Below are 20,372 nucleotides of genomic sequence, written 5' to 3'. Positions count from 1 at the left end.
CCTGGAGGTATAATAATGAAACTGCCCTAGTCACCGTTTTACAAGCCAGCGTGGAAAAGAAACAATAGGGACACAGGACTATTGAGACCTGAGCCAAATCTCTCCCACAAATGCTGCCAAAGCTGTTGCAGCAGAAGCTCATTCAAGGTCAGGGATCCAGGTGAAAATGGGTGTGGATTTTCTGTGTTTTACTTTATTATCAAGTGTTTATGAGATACAAACCATCATTCCCCAGGGCTGTTTTTTTCAACCACAGAACAAAATGTACAGTACTGCTTTTCCAAAAACACCACATGTAAACCCTCACTATGAAAATGACATAGAGCTTCCAATAAGTGTTCATGAAACTCCTGACATTGAAAGATATGATGGAATCACAAGGATGGAAGAAGCACACGAAGTGCCCATTTTACATTGTATAAGTGTAACAAAGGCCCAAATAAAAATGTACATTCCTGTCTCAAATAGGCTAAAGGAAATGTTTATAATTGTTTGCATTCGCAAAGTGCTTTTCACATCAAAGGATCACATACAGGATGGGGTCACCCCACCCCCACTCCCATCCCTACCACTGAGCGCCAGTCAAATAAGCCAGCAGTTTCACAGGACAGCGAACTGCTTGGAGATTTGGAGAAGTGAGAAATCCATTTAAAGTCTTATCAGAAGGATGACACTTCCCACAGTGGCCCCAGTCATCATCTTGGGGCACAGGTTTGAAAATTATAAAAATAAACTCTTTCTATATAATGCCTTTAAAAGTTATAGCATTTTACAGACCAACAACAGCAACAAAACAATATGAGAGGAGATAGTAGATAGAGATAGCCAGGGGTATGGAATAAAGTAGGAAAGCAACAGAGCACACAGAACCAGTTAAATAAAAGCCCTTCTTAAAAGAATGTTTTTACTCGAGATCTGAAAGAGCTCAGGAAAGGTGACTCCCTGATATCATTAAGGACAGACTTCCAGAGCTTTGGAGCATAACAGGAGAAGGCCCAGTCACCCACAGAGTGCAGACAGGCTTGGGGGACAGATAGGAGACTGGAATTAGACAAGCAATGGCTGAGAGGAGGGGGGTAGAACAATAGTAACACAGACTGGTATTGAGGTGGCAAGCCATGCAGAGCCTTGTAGGTGTGCTTCAGGATTTTGAAATCGACACAAAAGCTGACAGGAAGCCAGTGCAAGGACTCCAGGATAGGAGTATTGTGATAACTGGCACTAGATCTGGTCAGGATTCTGGCTGCCCAATTCTGGACATACTGAAGTTTGCTCAGTGTGGATTTAGATACCCCAGAAAGTATGGCATTACAGCAGTCAATATGAGAAAACACAAAACACGAAAGTGTTGACCAGCTTTTCAGCAACATTAGTGACAATACAGGACACAGTCTTGTGATATTTCTAATGTGGAAGAATAATGTTTTGACAATATGTTACACAAGAATCTGGTGCAAGGAGGAGTATCACTTACTGCTCCAACTACTCTGTGTTCATCAGCACCCTAGTTTTCAGTTTTCCTCAGAGGTGTCTCATCAGGCTAAGTCTTGCTTACCTTCTGACATCTGACAAGATCATTATAAACAAGGTCCGAACGCTGCTGTTAAATACAGCCTACATAACACTGCAAAGGAGTGTGGCAACAAAAGACATAAGTATTAACAGAAATATGCCGAAAAATATTTTATGCAATGAACTGAACAGGATTTTAAGGAGGACACTACTGATACGTCAGTCTGTTCAAGTGTCATACTGAGGGCTTGAAGGATAGTTAATGCTTTCAGAGCAGTGAAGCAACACCACCCATTGCCTCACAGTTTGACAGTAGCTAAGAAATAACAGAAATTAGGGAGTGAACCTAAGATTGATGGATTATTAGAACATAAATTGGTTCCAGTGAAAGAGTGCTCACCTTTGTTTGATGGCTGCTTACGCAAGTGAAGCACAAGAAAAAAATCTGTTAAGAATTTTAAAAATGTATATTTTGTTTGGAAAATATTCAAATATTTTTTGGAGAACGAACACTGCCTCCTAAATGCTTGCCTATCCATAAGCACTTTGCGACAAGCTCATAGTTTACACTTCATGTTGACAGACTGCAGCAATAAAAAGATTAAAGGATTTAACCGTAATGGAAAAGTCGATAGCAATAGAAAGTGGTGCAAAATTCTTTTCAATTCACCTTATTTCACTTTATATCCATCTATATTTTAAAATAAAATAGGTCTTGCTAACAAAGTTTTCAAATACTAATACATCTTTTTGTAATCATTCCTACCACATTCAAAACCAACTCCTGTTGTCAATCAAACAAGAAAGACATAAAAATGTGGCTGGCTTAGCTATTCAGCAACTCCAATGTCACCTATGAAGCATGTTATAAAGCTCTAGAAATCACCTAATTGCAGATGGACGTTGGCATTAGTGCTAAATTATCAATGCATGTGAGAGACACAGGATGGACATTATAAGGCAGTTAACCACCACATTACACATATCACATGGTGACTACCTGGTGATTACCGGGGTAACACACTGAGTCCATCTGCAGTAAATCAACCTCTGAAGCACTAACAAATGAACAAACACTGATTCTGAAGTGCGTCTCTCCTCCCTTTTTTTGAATAAAGCAGCTTTTTGAATCATCCAATTTTACCAGAGTTGAATGTTAAGCTATTTCAGCATTTGGTTCCAACAGCATGTTCCTTTATAATCAGCATTTTATTGAAAAAGTGTTGTTCACTAAAGTACATTACCCCCATCATTCCTATACCGGCCAACAGAATGATATATTTAACCAGATGAAACATGGTACCTACACAACCCAGTGAAACCATTTTAATTTGTTCTCTACTTTGATGTTGGCTAAAAAGATTGTTTTAGGAAGCGTATCAAATATTCCTTAGCAGTTCCCCTGTATGACAGCAGAACACTAGCAGCATAGAACTTTCGTTAAAGTAAGCAAACTGCTCTGAATCTTTGTATGCTATAAATTAAGAGAAAAGTTACAAAGATGACAGAAACAGAAGCATGTGAGAATCTATAGATGTTGGCTGGAACCTGATCAGGGTTAGGGTTTAGGGGTTAGGGTTAGGGTTAGGGTTAGGGTTAGGGTTAGGGGTTTAGGGTTAGGGTTAGGGTTAGGGGTTTAGGGTTAGGTTTAGGGTTAGGGTTAGGTTTAGGGTTAGGGTTAGGGTTAGGGTTAGGGTTAGGGTTAGGGTTAGGGTTAGGGTTAGGGTTAGGGTTAGGGTTAGGGGTTTAGGGTTAGGGTTAGGGTTAGGGTTAGGGTTAATAAAGCAGTAGAATTGCAAAGGGCAAATTACATTGTGGAATAAACACAGTTCATCCACAGTTAGTCTTCCTGTTTTTTTGTAAAACCTTTATCTTTTGAGCATTGCCTTTGAGTGGCCTGGCCTCTTAGAAACATTGTGAATTTCCCTCAGAGCATAGATATGAACTATCACACTGCCAGGAGTTCTAGTAAAGACTGCATGGAGAATTAGTGTTGAGCTGTGAAAGGCTAAATATCTTAAGTAAAATATTGGTGTTAAAACCAATACATCCTATAAGTATAATTAATCTTGAAAATCCAATATTTGTGAAATCAAGTCTATGTTTCCCTATAAGTCTTCTATTTATAACTCCAGCTTTTCCAGTCATGATTAATGCACTTCACAGGGGCTTACAAAGTGAATTTATTCTGATGTGACAGATACTGGACAAAGAATCAATCCTTTTCAAATTACCAATCAAATTACTCCAGGCTTTGAACTGAGAAAAGTGCATGAATTGCATCTACCCAGAGTTCCAAGCAGGCATTTACTCACTTGCACGCACACCTATTTAAAGATGATAGCCATCGTGACCACCTGGAATCAGAAATGGGAGTGCAGCTTCATGATGACCCCAAATAATACAAAAATCAGCCAGGATACAATTACAAGGTGATACCAAGTAGCACAAAAGCTTTGTTTGCTCTTTCTTTTCTGATTTAAAAATCATTAATATCCTGGAAAATTACAAAGCTACGACATTCAAACTTCCTTGGAACTACTAAGATGCAAGACACAGACACAGCCCTGAAACAATACATTTTCACGGTTTTTGAGCTGATTTTTCCAGCTGGCTCACAGACGTTCACAGAGGAGATCAGTAAAACAATGCAAGTCTCTTTCTTAAATGGCAAGCAGAAAATAACAGAGGAAGTGTCCTGCCACCAGAAAAGGTGACACAAGGCAGGCCAGCAATAAGAGTATGAGCATTGATTGTAGTGTTGAAGAAATGTATAGAATTCATTGCATGCCTTGTTAATTGCACAGCGAAATGAAATATCTCAAATGGAACAAAAACATCGAGAAAGAAAGCTAGAAATGTAATGGTAACAATTTTTTTTTAAAGCATGGGCATAATGTCTAAAACAAGCCTAGAAAATAGACAGTGCTATGAGGTAAAGAGTATAAAAAATAATTGCACTTCCTGAACTAAAAGGGAATCCTCAAAGATGGTGAATTACAAAGGTTTCTCAAACGTCTAGGCAGCTACTTTAAGACAAGGAACAGCAAGAGGTTTATTCCATGCTGAAAAGAGAAGAAAGAAAACACAACATTTCAGCCGTGGAGCCTTCTTCAGGTGTGAAGAATAATACTACCTAAAATTTCTGTTAAGGTGAATGGTGTGTTAGGTCTACAGTACATTGTTATTGTATAGTCATGTCATCTGGTTAGAAAAGAATTGCATCATATTAGTCTTGTTGTGTTTAACTCACTACTCACTACTTTTAGGTAGTATTACCTAAAATTACCCTTCTTCACACCTGAAAATGTTGTGTTTCCTTTCTTCTCTTTTCAGCATGGAATAAACCTACAGTATTACTTGTTCCTTTGCAGCCTACGCATGCTGACACAGCTACCCACCTGAACTACTTTAAGACAAGTGTATTTAGGTCAGAAAGTATGTCAGTTGTGGGTGCTTAGAACAAGCTTGCTGTATGGTTAACAAGCTAGTTGATATGGTTAGATTGTTACTAACTTAGAACAAGCTAACCATGTTGTGAAAGCTAATTTGCTGGAGCGTTTAAAAAAATAGTTTTATGAAGTCCTGCTACCAATACGTGTCTAGTCATAAAACTGAAAATAGCAAGCATTTTATTCACTGAAAATGGACCATGAAAGAGACTATATTCACACTGTCCATTTTCTAAAGCAATCTCAGCTGCAGGTCAGTGTGTACTTTGCAAAATGAAGACATGAGGAAATAGCAAAACAAATGAACAACTCAGCATTATTTTCTAAAGACTCATTGCAATTGCAGTAATCACAGAGTGGGAAAGAGGAATGTCACCTTTTTTGTCCGGTATGAGCAGAACTATACCCAATAAACAATAAAAAATGAATTGTCTCAACTCAGTAACTCATGTCTGCATTGGATATTGGACAAGGACTGAAAACTTTAATTAAAATTCTATATATAGCTTACTACCCGGGTCTGCTCAATTGAGAAATAAACAGAACAGAGTAGGTGATTAGGACTCACTGCCTGTGTATATTCAGCAACCCAAAATGATAAAAGTACAGAGTTCAGCTATTTTAAAGAAGCAGTACTCAGATAATTGGTTCTATCAATCAAGTGAATCAGATTTCCAAAAAGGAAGTTTTACCGTGGTGCGAGTGTGTGTTTGTGTCTGTGTGTACCCTGCGACTGGCATCCCGTCCAGGGTGTACCCTGCCTTGTACCGGTTGTTTGCTAGGATAGGCTCTGGCTCCCCTGCTACCCTGTTTTGGAAAAAGCTGTTAAAAAAGGATGGATGGAAGTTTGTCACCCATAGCAACCGTTCAAGGGTCCAAAAAGTGACAAATAGCTCATACATGTAACCCACTTCTTATTAAACAAAACATGTAGTGATCATTTCCTTTTATCTTGCTTTATGAAATGCAGTATATTTTACCACAGTTTAGTCTTATCCCAAAACTTGAAACCCAAGCTCTTTTTAAAAATATTTTTTTTGGAAATGGAAGGTATTGAAAAGAAAAGATCTGGTTCATGTAGAATATTGCATAGCAACATTTCCTTTGAGCTGGTCTCTTTTAAATACCAAATCGTTGATACCTGACTTAGGCCCAGATTATAGCAACATTTTTGACCTACATACAAGTCCCCAGTTATACATCTAGAGCCTGATTACAGCTTTTTCTTTGAAAGAGACTTCTGTTTAAAAAAAATCTCCAAATTGCCCATCTGTTTACTTTCCAGATTGTTGCAGGAACTATTACTCATTAAACAAATTTATAAATGCTCAATTGCTACTTTACCAAATCCAATTGTAATAAGAGCCAACACAGCAAGTTCCCACAAAGATTTTTCAATGCCTTGAAAAGTGCACCTTTAAACAAAAACAAAAGCTTAACAGAATGTTTTTAGTAGTATATGAAAAAAACTTACTTTAATCAAGATTTCTACAAAATAAATGTTTCTCTGATATGACTGATAACATAAACAACAATTATGTTACTACAGCTACGCTGTATTCAGATACGCTGAATTTGAAGATACGCTAATACAGTATATCTTGCAACTTTTCAGCACTAGAATACTAAGGTATTGCAAACAAAAGAGAATGCACTGGCTCAAAAAAACTAAACTCAAAGTTACGTTATTTTAGGGATCTATCTTAATTGTTAATTCTGAAGAAAATGTAATTCAGAGTAAAACCAAATCTCATTGAAAGTCTGTGCAAATTACGAAGACCTACAGTATTATGATAGTAAACACTCCAAACTGATTTTCACTCTCATTTAAAAAACTGCATTTTGTGTTGTTGATGTCTATTATTTTTGTTTTTGTACAAGAAACACCTGCCTTACCACAGTTTCAAGTATGTGTTCCTCAGTCAATATGTTCCCATTATTATTATTAAAGCAGCGCATGATTTCAAGTGAGAGGTAGAAAAGTCAGGTGCTCTTGTTATTAACCTTTAGACTAAGTTGCAAGACTGGTGATGATCTCAAATCTAAGCACCTGGGAAGAAGTGAATGGTGAGGCAAATGAACATACCTTCCATGACATACACCAGGGACCCCACATCGCCTTCTTTAATGATGCAGCTGTCTTTTCCATATTCAACTGGGTACATGCAGTCCACGATTTCCTGGATCTGAGATAACTCAAGGTTTTTCATAAAGTCATTGTCAAGAATTGCTTCCTTGATTAATTCCTTTGACCTGTAAGCAAAGAAAAAAAAAGAAAAGCGGCACTTTAAATCCACAATAATGCACTTCAATCTGTGCAGTAATATAGCAAAGACATGCCCTGGTTGTTTTACACATACAATTTCCGGTGTGAACCTCAACTGGAGGCTGTTTACCTAAATTGTAAATAAATTATACAGCAAGTACTGTACGTTCAGTTCAGCCATTATGGATGATTCTGGTAATGCATCAAAATATTTTTTGCACATTATATTTTTATTCTCCAGCATTGTTGTTTATTTATCACAGGCTTCAAAGTTCTTGCAATATGATAACAACTGAGAACAGTAAAGTTTTGGCTGAGCACAGCAGGGGATAAAACCATATCCTCCCCCTAACTATTCCCTCCTATCAAAGAGGACAACAAGGAGCCAGGGGTAAAAATATTCTAACATGAAAAACATTCTGTATTTACAGAAGGGATTTAATCAGAAAGTGGGCACCGTCTATTAAATAATTCTACTTGTGTTAAAACAGGTCACATGAGAGGCCCAACCTTTGTGAAAATGATCTGGTTTGAGTTGCAGATTGAAGTAAATGTGACCTAGGGGAATATAACTCAGTCATTGTGTAGTTGTTGGAGTTGTAGTTCTGTACCATCAAAACACATTTGCATCTCTTGGCTAAAATAAGCGCTACATTTGAATATTTTTGTCTGGTAAAAGTCTCCAATATTGAGATCACCAAATATTCATAACAGAGAAGTGCTGTAGTGGTTAATCCAAAAACCAGATGAAATTAAACAGATCAAAGATCTTTCAATAAGATCTAATTTCAGATATCTCCTCTCATGACACACAGCAAGGATTCTCTTCCTACCTGATATCTTTCACATACTCTAAGTCATAAACGGGTGTGTGTTTTCTGTATGTGAAAAGTATAATATCACCCGTGTAGTACTTTAAACTACTGTAGAATTATATACATAGGTTGAATAAACTTATTCTTCCAGGCTATTTTACACTTGCACATCCTCTAACCATTGTCTACAGAGATCATTAGAACAGTTAGGCAGAGATCAGGCCACCTCTGTCAGCAACAGTACATCAGTTTAGACACAGCTCTGAAAGAGCCGCCTACCTTTTTCATTACTAATTCTACACTTGAGAGTCTCTAGTTTTCCAAAGAGGTTTGCAAAGAATTAATAAAATGTCTTATTTTCAGAATCTAGGAATAAGTCTCATTGGGATGTTGAATTCTCTATGGAGCTGTATGAAGGAGGCCAATATTGTATCATTGAAGTGCCTAAAATCTCAAATACCTATTAAAGCCAGAATTAAAGGTACTGTCATTAAAATGCATAGGGAGATATTGATTTTTCAAAAAAGGGGGAAAAATGAGAACAAACACTTCCATTTCAATTCAATTAGATACTGACAGCCAAACTATTGATTAACAAGTATAAGCAGGGCTGTCCAGTAGTATAGCTTTGTGCCTAGCAGAACCACCTCGATCAACTTCTAAAGGTAAAGGGAAATTCTGGAACAAAACTACATTCAAACATAAAATTATACCATACTGCAAGTCTAAATGTGTCAAGTGAACATGAATAAACATAAACATTATTCCACTCTGCCAATCTCAAAGACTGGTCATCATGGTGTAGCCTCTTTAGCTATAAAAAATGCCTTCCACTCGTATAAGAAGGACTGGTACCTGTACTGATGTTTTCTGATGCTTCATACCCACTGTAGCATCTGTGGACACAAGGAATCAACCACACATTTGGGCTGTGTGGAACACAGGGCAAAAATGGTTTTGAAAAAGAGACTAAGGGTTAGGGAACAAAACTTTGTGTTCATAAATTTTATTTCCACTTCCAATATTTTTTATTTTGGCCTCCATCCTTGATTGCTATTAAAATTAAATAATTTATGACTTGCACGCCTTTACCTAAGGGATATTTATTAAATACTGTATGAGTACCTTAACCTAATGAATAGGTGTACATATACAGTTTTGTGTTTAACAAAGAATAAACAAACCAGACCAATAAAAATCTAAATTACACAATGCATTATATACTAAGTACTTAGGGGGGTTCACAAAGACATTAAAAAGTAATTTAACTAAACATCATAATGCAAACAGTATTAAAAATTAAATTTTGCTTTATTTTTTAGAGCACAGTGTATCGGTTATGCTACAAAATGCAATTCCTTCAATTATAGTTTATCTTGCAGCACACAAAATAAGTTTATCGATCGATTAGTTACTTAGCACTTTGAACATGATAGATATCTAGAAATACAAATTAGATGTTGGGACTCCATAATAATTAAGCTCTTTTATTAAAAGCAAAACCATGTTAATTCCTTCCATGTTGATTGAAACCTTTAAATACGGAAATGAGTAACCAGTCATAATTGTTCAGCACCCCCAGTTGGCATGCAAGGATATTTTGCTTGGCACACTGACTTCCTTTTGATTCAGAGTCTAATACCAGATATAATATTTATTATGTTTGCTCTGACTTTCAGATTTAACTAAATTTTTGAATAAGTTAACTTATTTTATAACAATATTGACAAGAAAAGGGAAAACGCCAATCTGAAGTCACTAAATCACAAGAAAAAATCCAGATCTAATAATGCTTACAGTAGCAGCACATCAGTTTCTTTTCATTCAGCTCTCAGTTTTGATGTAAGGAAAACCAACCTGTATTTACCGTACTTAATTAGGGATTGTTAAAAACTTTGATATTCAAATGCTTCAGTCAGGATGTCTGCACTGACATGTGTTAAGATTGTATTTGGTGTGCCTGAAGATGAAACAGGGCACAATGACAGCAAAGCTGCTGACAATGGCTGCCTCACTCTTGCGTTCTGCATTAGATGCTGGATGCAAGTGCCTTCTGTGTGGAGTCTCCCTGTGTCCATGTGGACTTTGTTTGAATGAAATATTCAAAGCTAAAGATGTCTCATGATTTACGCTTATGTTATTTTAAAAGCATATATAAAATACAATTTCATTAGGATTTTAAGCATCCACACTGAGCAAACATATTTTGGAGCCTTGTTTTATTTGTGAGACAGAATTATCAGGCAAATGCATGTTCCTTTTGTTATATTAACAAACATAAATAACAATTAGGATTTTGCACTCAGACTTGTTTTGACAGCTTTCCTTTTCTTTAGTATGTTATTCTTTCTGTTGTAAATCCTTATTAGGCAAAAGAAAGCAAGATCCTACAAGGCTGACACCTAGGCCTAAAGCCCTGATGTTTCCTGTAACAAAAGTGTCTGCCAGATGGCAGAGAAGGGGTGAGTTTGTAGAACTGTGATTACTAGGCAGTGTTGGTGCATATGCCCTGCAACCTGTAATTTGGGGAGAAATTCAATGCACATCTCCAAGCTCTGGGTTTTGTAATAAACTGACTTGGCTTTATCAATATCTGGAGGGGGGTGAATGTTTACTGGCAGTGTGCTGTAAAAAGATAAGCAATTTCCATCTATAATCTGCAGCCCAATTGTCTGGGAAGCTCTGTTATTATACACCTCACAATACGGTATCTGCATGATTCTCTGAAGAGATATTAACATCAAGCACTTCTGTACATTATTATATAATACTAATAATTTAAAAATACATTATCTCTACACTACCTTTATGAAATTATCCTTCCCTTTGGCTATAAAAACATCTGTTATATCTTCTGCTACAATACAACAAGAGAGTGACGTCAGTATGAGAGCAAGTTTGCGAAGAATTAGAAAAGATATACAGCTGAATATGTATTTCAGATTTTTACATTTAGGAATTATCATGGCATGATCATGTGTTACTGAAAATTCTCTTCTTGCACTATAGCAATTTGTTTATGTTTGGGTGTTTAATGTATTTTTCATAATTCACAGCTGTTTGCTATGCTATATCTTACAATTTTCTAACATTTAGTGATCTGCCAAAACATTCACTGAAAGGTATAAATATATTTACAAATAACATGAACGATTCAAATTTGGCCCTGCTGATGTGGAGTTTGCATGTTCCCCCTCTGCTTGTGTGGCCTCTTCTATGTACTCCAATTTCCATCCCTTGTCCAAAGATGGGCTGTCCAGGTTAAATAGCATCTCTAAATTTCCCACTATACATGCATGTGAGGGAAAGCATACAGTATGTGTATATCCCCCTCCACAGACCGGTGTACAAACTTGCTTTGCGCCCTGACCTGTGCCTGCAACCATCTAAGGTTAAAGATCACTGAAAATAGATGGATTAAAATTAATGAAGTCTAATTTTGAAGTTTGCCAATCACATACACTATTTCTTATTTTGAACCAAACGGGATTCATTTTCAGGAGGTTTGAACTGCAATTTCACAGCTTGCAGTAAAATCTTTCTGAATTGAAATAAGTCTTCAAAAAACAAAACTCATGTTTTCTCAGGCATTCTTGAGAGATCAGCCTTTTCCCACAAAAAGGTGTTGTTTTTGCCTCGTGAGTTTTAAAGCCTATCTGCAAAAGCAGATTGGCAAATTCTAAGCATCCTTGAGACTTGGGAAAATTTCAAAGCAATATGTAGGATCCTCAAGGTATTTTGTATTGCACAGCCCGAAAGCATCTGCCTACTGTGTCTTCCAGGGTATTGTAAAAGTGAGCAAAACACAAGGGAGTAGGCTGGGGAATGGAGAGGTGGGTGATGGTTTGAATAACTGCAAATGACAAAAAGGTAAGATACATACAGTAATATACATTAAACATAGAAAGCACAGACTCAAAAGATGCCTGTGCCTCCTATGCATGCAATTAAAACTGTTCATAAAATGCAAACAATTATCACTTCAGCCACTGCTGTGATAATTTCCCAATAATATCAAGTTAATCAAAGTCACTTGTGGCTCTACACCTGCACCTGCTAGTAGGATCATGACTTTCACTCAGCCAAAAGAGTGCATATGAGACATTAGCATACCAGTTAAATCCAAGACAAGAATGTATGTCTGGGTTTGTGTGAACACTGTGACATAACAGTGTCAACTACACAGTTAAAGGCCTGTTCAGCATCCTGGAAAGCAGTAAATGAAAATATTTAAGCTTGCATGAAGCCTTTCCATGATTTCAAGAAATAATGGATTCATTTATCAAAAAACTTTGTAACACTAAATCGACAGAGACTTTACAGTACAAACAAGCCTAGGCAGACGTTCTGCTTAACTGGAAAAATCATATTGAGAAGACTACACGCAACCAGGGTCTGAGCCGAGCTGATATCTATAGCACAATCATACCATTCTCATACAACACTTCTATATAGTACAGCCGCAAGATAACAAGTAAGTCTTTCACCTTACTCATTCAACACCACCTGAATCAGTTATAGATTGTATCACTGCTATTAAAGTTGGGTGTTTTTTTTAAAGTAAAGTTGTTAGAGGTTTGGGTTCTCCCAGACACCACAGATACCACAGAACTAAGGTACAGTATGCATCAATAATACATAATTTGTATCATCAATGTTATGTATCCAATGTATCCCAATTTGATACAATGTACAATATCCAATTTGACATTTAATCACAGCGCCACTTCAGACTGGTGATCAAGCACATTTATCCCTTCTTTTTAGAAAGTACTGTACTGTATGTAAAAAGGTCATTAGTTCATTTCCTGTCTACTCACAAGCACACAGTGCCCTCCTGATTCATTCACACAAAGAAATTCTAACAAAACCATCATAGAGCAAACTGAGTGACGGACTGGATAATGTGTATACGTTAAACATTCTAATAATGTTATGCTGTAATCATAGTGGCACAACACAACAGAGGAATTTAGATCGACTGATGTTCAGCCTTTTTCATCTTACCGATTTGCAGCTGAATGTATGTCTGTTCCTGTCTGCCTGATCACTCCAGGGCTCACCCTGGCACTTTTGGAAAGATGAACTAAACAGGCACAAAAAGCCCTGTATAAACACTATTCAGTAAAGGTACTTAGATCAAGACTACTGAGATTGATAAAACAGCGCCCACCATTTGACTGGCATGTATCACTTGAGGTTAACACAATATACACAAAGTCTTTTGTAGCACACAAAGCAGAGCAGACAGATAGAGGTACATCCAGAAGAATAAGTAAAAAAAATCAACGCCAGTTACTGCATCTCACTGCTCCATGGCAACCAGCACTGGAACAGGCATCCAGTGAGACCAGGCAAAGATCAACAATGTTGAATATTGTCCTCATAGGCTGAGCAGTGTATCTGCATGCACTAATTAGGTCAGAGACATATAAAAAGAATGTGGTCAGACATTGATATTGGACGACACATTAATCTTTAATCATTCTGCCACATATTTGGGTTTCAAGAGATAAAAAATTGATTTGCCGAGTTAAAGCGGACATATGGTAAACCAATTTTTAAAGCCCCACAAAGGATAAAAAGATTTCATTTAAAAAGTGACAAAGGACGGTGTTCATTAGAATTTAAAACCATAGATAATGTGTGAGCAAAGAAGGTTCTGAGAAGATGACTTCCCCATGAGCGTTTGCTCTTAATTATGCGTCTTTTTAAACCTGTAGCTAAACGAAGCTTCAGGCCAAGCAAAAAGGAAAGGCAAATGGTAATACTTATGAGACAGATCAATTCGGGGTACTGGCCAGCCTCTGAAGACAGATCATTTGGTTCTGCCCTTTGAAGGAAAAACTAAAAGAAAAGGGAAGTGAAATCAGTGTCTTTGATATTAAAATAGACACGGTAAGATGTGTACCAGTAAGTCCTCAATGGGAAATGCTAATGCAGTTGTGCTAGAATATAGTAAACAAGGTCTGACAGTTTTACATTCACCATAGCAGTCTGTGTTACTGCTCACATTTACCAATGGGTAACAGCAGTTAAACTCCATCCTCCCCAGCTGGATTTACCCCATTTCCTCTTTTTTTTTTTGCAAAAGACCATTTCTAAATAACTGCATGTTAGGCCTGAGCACTTCAGACAGACTTTTCCTTAAAAGGACAAAATATGCCTCTTAAACAGGGAGTCTGACAGATACCTTCCACTGCACTTTTAAAAACCTTGTCACAGACCAAGAACAAATGCCTTCACGAGCTACATTTTCTTTCCCAGGAAAAACGACACACTGCAACTGTTACATTTTAGCCAGATTTTCATTAATCACAGTATACTGCTACGGAACTTTACAGAGATTAAACGGCAATTTTCTTGTTCTCTGCAAAATAAAAAAAGAGAGAAAAAAATAAGCTTTTTAGCATAACTAAAGCCCTGTGGTCATGTAATCCGTAGAAAACCCTTAATAAATCAAAAGCAATGAACATTTTAACTTTAGCTTTCTTCAAGGTGACACAGTGTCAAAGCAGAAAACAAAACAGTTCGAACACTGTTTCCAGTCTTGCTAGAAAAATGTTCTAGCTTTCTCTGTCTATATTGTGACACTTTATCCTTTACCAAGATGGATAGACTGCATACTTTCCCAATATTTTCTAATTAGGTTTCACTCATTGTGGCATTTAAGTGCTGGTCTATTAAGCTTGTTTTTTGGAGGGCTGGTTTCATGCACAGGTGGAAACTGACAGAGCTACAGCAACAACAGCAGAAAGTACTATGAGTAGAAAATACAGGGAAAAAGCAAGGTGTTTTAAGCATGTGAAAATCCAAATAGATCATAAGCTTAACTTATTGAAACTGACAGTACATACTGTATGGAGGGAACAAAATGAGAAGAATTGTGTAACGGAGGTGTCAAGGGCTATGAATTTTTGTCTCGCATGTACTAATGCTCTGTTAATTCAGTGATGCTATGTTTATATAATAGTACCTGTCATCAGTATCATAGACTGATTCAAAGGTTCATTCAGAGGACTGAAAGGGGCTGTTCACCATCATTTTGAAAGAGTGATAGTGAACACAACTCAAGACATCTTTTCTGACTTTTCTGACTGATAGAGGAAGAAATCCTAACGAAGCCAACAAGTGGTCAGTCACGTCTGCCTTTCTTCAACCTGTTCTAATAACGTCTGCACATTTATAAATCTGCTTTGCTCCATTTTCCAACAGCAATGCTGTTTCAAATTCAACAGAAGTGATTTACTGGAGACAATTTTGAAGCAAGTAATAAGATACTGATTACCAATACAGTGCATGATGAACACTAAAGCAAGATATGCTTTTTATGCACAAAGAAATGCATGAAATGTTTATACTAGTGTAGAAAATCAAAATTGAAGCAAAATGTATGCATTAAATATTACAAATGTTTGGCTTCCAAACAAATGCGTAGGCTCACTTTGAGCATCGAAGGAATCCATACAAAGAAATACAAAGATCTTTACACTTCACAATGCTGCACTCTTCATTTCCATACTCCAAAATAATCCCAATGTGACAACTCTATATAGATTTATATATAGATTCTATATAGAAGACAAGGAGGCAGTAAATGAAAGGTATGCATTTACAAAACAGAAAAAGCACATTGACCTGCATTAGAGAAGAACCAAATCCAGTACTAAGCTTTCGGTTTTATGAAATGACTACCAAGTGATAAATATTTATCCATCATTCAAGCCCTCTATCAAACAATTCAAGAGAAGTGCCTTTAGGCATTTCTGCAATCAGTGTGGTGGGGCAGCACAGAATCCATTACCAATACTAGTGAGCTACGTTTTGCCAGGAAGCAAATTGAAGCTTTCTGTGACTCATGTAAAACTTAAATGGAAGTTAAATTAAATTCAATATAGTTTTTGTACACAATGAGGACAAAAATGGCATCCAAATGGGAACTCATGCCTGTGCCAACAGGAAATAATATTATATAATGTATTTTTTTTTAATAAGTAACTTAAACCTCATAGAAATGTATGCAATGAGCCTTGACCTATCACAATCCATTAAATGAACAGGCCTAGGACAGTCTGTTAATTAAGTACGACGGTATAGACACAGTCATCTGGAAAATACTTGCTTTTGCTTAGAAAATTGTGAGATTTTCAATTAGTTTTATCACAAAAAACTGAAAATGAAACCAAAGTGGCTTGGGTTCATTGCACACACTTGTCAGGCATGTCCTTGTCTCGGGGAAGTCAACTATACAGACGTTAGCTTTATTTGCTTAGGAAAAGCACAATAAAGAAATGAAGGCAATGAATTCAAATGACTTTAGATTGTATCACCACAGAGGCTGAGAGAGTAAAGATCAATGGCTTGCTTTCTTCCAGTTCAAAGCTTTACAGAGTCAAGAACTTTATAACCTGGCTTTCCTTTAGTAATCCCTGCAGAGGATTTTGTATGTTCAAACTTTTTCTGGTTTCTAAAACAGTTCATCATACTGACTCTTCCACTGCTCGGTTCATTGACTACACTAAAATACCCTTCATTCACTGTCTTTGAAACCAATGCAGCTGACCTTAAGAGTCCAGGCACTGCTGGGATCACCAAGAAAACATTTCTGAAAATCTGCACAGCCAGTGGAAACTGAGAGAGCTACAGCAACAACAGCAGATACCACTGTTCAGTGGGAAAGAAGTGTTGAATAACTGAGAGTAGGTACATGCAACAGAATCACTTCAGCATGAAAGACCAGTACCATTACCGAGGTGACTAAAAAAAAAGTAAACACAGTAATCAGAATTTAGATAATGCCTGCTACCTTTCCTCTTTTTAATCACAATGAACTGAACAAATATTTCCAAAGCGACATTAGTATATATGGGCTCTTGATTGTCCACCCACAGATTACTTAAATGATGCATACCATTTGAAGCAGCTCTAAATAGGCGATTACTTTCGCCGTATACATTATTGATTTACTGCCCAAACATTTTTCATGTGAAAACATGCCTTTTCCAAATATCACGTGACCAGGAGGCTGGCAGAAGATAAAATGAAATTTCCAGAAAGATATACATCCCCTGCTGTTTATAAGACTTCCCCTGGAAATTAAACAAAATACGTTTTCATAGTACGACATGTTTAAAGTTTGTAAAAATTAATGGGACATCAGAATGCTTAAATTAAACAAATAGAGCACCAGAATCAACGGAATGATAGGTAAGGACATAGTTTAACTTAACCATAACATTTTAACTACAATCTGTTTTCATTATGATTCACGCCAGACCATTGTTTTTTTACAAAACCGGAATTACGTTCCAAGTGTCTCTCATCCATGGATTAGTACACTTTTGTTGTTAATAAGTATAGAATTAAACACGGAAATTAAATGCTACCAAAATGTAACATTTAAAAGAATATAACGAAGCAAACAGCACTACATTTCGATTTACAAAAAAAGCAATTATTTGCACGACAACAATGGTGGACTTTTAACATTTTAAAAAAGCAAAAAACTGTACAGAAATTTTAGATGACGGCTCTTGAAGAGGCTATTGTACGTTGCGTTCAGAGATTCGCGTGCAATAAGCAACACCGCAAAAGGTGACACTGACACAGAAAATCAGTGACAAAAAAGCGTTTTACGGAATCGCAGCACCTACTGTGGGCTCTTGTGATAGAACGGCAGAGTTACATGGCTGAGGTCCTGAATGTCAAAGGCAGTGGGCTCAGCAGAAATCGCCTGCCTCTTGGTCCTCTGCTGCTCCTGCAGGACGCTCCGTTTGTGGACCTGCTGGGTGGCCGGTCGAATGACGGAGCGATATTTATCCAGCTCGTTCTGTAGCTTCTGGATCAGCTCGTCTTTCTGATCCAATTCCAGTTCCAGCTCGTCTATGAGCGCGTCCCTCTGCCTCAGTTCTTCAATCTTCTCTTGAAGCGCGTACTGGAGGTCCCGTAAAGTGCCCATGGTACTGTAAACGCAGGACTTCACGAGAAACGCAAACTTTACCAGAAGTGCTCTTCTGACTCTTTTGATTAACTTTTGTTTTCCCCCAAATTCAAGCCTTGTCTGGCTACAGTAATTTAGTCTGACTTGATTCAAGAGTACCCAGTCGCTGCAATATGAGCGTTTACGCACAGATACCATGAATAAAGTGACTAACTCCTAAAGTGAACCCCTCCAGCATCGCAGCGTGAGAATGTGGATTTCCACTCCGCAATATTTTTCTCTTCCTATACGTCAGCCACCGTGATCCTTAGAGCTAGTGAGGCGCCTGCAGGATGCCGAAGCACAATGCATTGGCTCCCAGAGTATCAAGTCTGAGACTCTTCTGAATAGACTAACCAATAAGGTAACACATACACACGCACCTTATCAGGTCTAGGCGATAAAGCGCCGCTGCACTGAAAGACCTGTGGCACGGGGTTAGCGCATGAGCTAAACTTTAAGCATTGTGTACGGTCATGTTTTTTGCATCAGATATTTCTCTTTCAAGTGGTGACATGAATTATTAATAATAATTACTAATAGTAATAATATCACACTTCCATGCACATGAAATATCTCTGTCACTCCACGTTTGCTTATAACTCATTAATAAAACCTTTTGACAAAACACTGAAGAAAATATTCAACTTATTGTTTTCTGTATGGTTATCATTTTCATCATTAATAATTTACTCTAAAAATAATAGATCCTTTTAAAGTATACCAGGAAACATGGCGACATGCCATTTATTACAAAATACACAGCTGATAACAAAATGTAAAGATTACAATACTTTAATTTCATGCACTCTTAAATTCGTCAATGTTGCAGCAGAACTCTGATGCTTCCCTAACAACATTTCCTGCTTACAGTGTATAATTGTGTGTTAAATTAAGTTGTAAAGATTTTACACCCAAATTTTAATGTCCAACTTCCAGGGCACCACTTACTGTATATAGAGTATGTGCCTGAATTAAGTGTGGGTCTTGGGTCTTCAGTGAATTCCTTCACTGACAGCCTTAAGGAACTGAACCTGTTTAGTCTTGAACAGAGAAGATTGTGAATGGGACCCGATATTCATCTTTGTCATGGACAGAGTCGACCCAGTGGATTTCTTCAGAATGAACTATGAAACACAAACGAGAGGACACAAGTCGAAACTATGTGGAAGTGTATCTAAAACCAAGAACAGAAAGCACTTCTTTATGCAAAGTGTCGTGGGAGTATGGAACCAGCTATCCAGTCATGTTGTTGAACCTGGTTCTCTGCCTTCTTTCAAGAAATGGCTGGGTAAGATCCTTGGATCAATTAGCTGCTCACGACCAATCAAGCAGGATTGATGAGACAAACTGACGGCTCTCTTTTCTAACTGTTCTTATGTTCTTAAATTTAATGTGCGGAAGATCAAGATCTTTATAGTCCATGCTCTTAACCCCTAAAACTAGCTAACATGTTTTTCAGGGTTTTCAAAAGCTACTTTAGCAGGCTAGCACTTCAATTTAATTTGTGTTGATTTGAAATGTACAGTAGAACACAGGGTGTTAAAGTGAGTAATTCATATGCTTTCCAAAACAAATCTAGCAATGTCACTAGCTGAAGACCACGGACAGAATAATTGGCCTCATGTAGAACCTATTAAAACAGCACTTCATTTCTTTCTGGCATCAAGCCGTGTAATATCATTTATGACTCCCAGTGACCCTAATAAAGAGAAATGTTATAAAATATTAATGCTTTGTAAATGCCTGCTTAAGTTGCTCTCTCAATACTAAGCTACACTAAAAGCACCGTAAGTACTGCTTGCTTGACAGAACAGCAAATTAAATAAATACTCCTGAAACTGCACTCAAAAAGATAGGCTTGGCTAATGAGGAGATAAAAAAACACTTTGAAGGAAATTTGAAAGCCAGAACATCAGTGAACTATATGACAACTGACAGTTTTGCCTCACATCATTAAGAGACAGAATCTGCCATAATGCTGAGGTGTAATTATCATGCAGATGCATGTTTCACTTAAAACGTTCATTTCACAATCTGTGACATAACTAGTACAGGAAAGCTCGTTTCCTTCATTAGTTCGCTGTAAGTATTACTGCTGGGAATACTTGATTGTAAAACACTTGGCCAGGATGAACATGCCATTTGTCTTGCACAGACTTCCTTCTGTACTCCTCCCATTATCGTGCATCTATTAAATTGTCCTGCAACTGCTTCTATTTTCACTACGGTCTAAAGTGAAATCAATGCTCCTGCCTTGATAAACCCTTACAAGAGGTTTTGTAGGGTGGAGGAGTGTCTGAATCCTGTACTTGGCTTGTGTGATGACCTTGTCACTTGTATCAAGA

At 37.3% G+C, this 20,372-nt stretch overlaps 1 protein-coding gene across 2 annotated transcripts in view; it reads right to left on the bottom strand.

Moving 5' to 3' along the window:
- The window catches only part of prkg1b (protein kinase cGMP-dependent 1b), a 143,946-nt gene that overhangs the window by 111,268 nt on the left and 12,306 nt on the right, over positions 1–20,372 (bottom strand). The window contains exons 1-2 of one of the 2 annotated variants that reach the window (XM_006630375.3): positions 17,699–18,311; positions 7,051–7,217 (exon numbers count right to left, since the gene is read on the bottom strand). In XM_006630375.3, the coding sequence (XP_006630438.3) occupies positions 7,051–7,217; positions 17,699–18,183 (652 nt within the window). In that variant the 5' untranslated portion in view covers positions 18,184–18,311. Of the gene's footprint in view, positions 1–7,050; positions 7,218–17,698; positions 18,312–20,372 lie in introns of those variants that run through there. The other variant, XM_006630376.3, reaches the window with a different exon arrangement.

This window comes from Lepisosteus oculatus, chromosome 4 (genome assembly GCF_040954835.1).
Source record: "Lepisosteus oculatus isolate fLepOcu1 chromosome 4, fLepOcu1.hap2, whole genome shotgun sequence".
NCBI classification, from domain to species: domain Eukaryota; kingdom Metazoa; phylum Chordata; class Actinopteri; order Semionotiformes; family Lepisosteidae; genus Lepisosteus; species Lepisosteus oculatus.
This window is presented reverse-complemented; position numbering and strand designations above follow the sequence as displayed.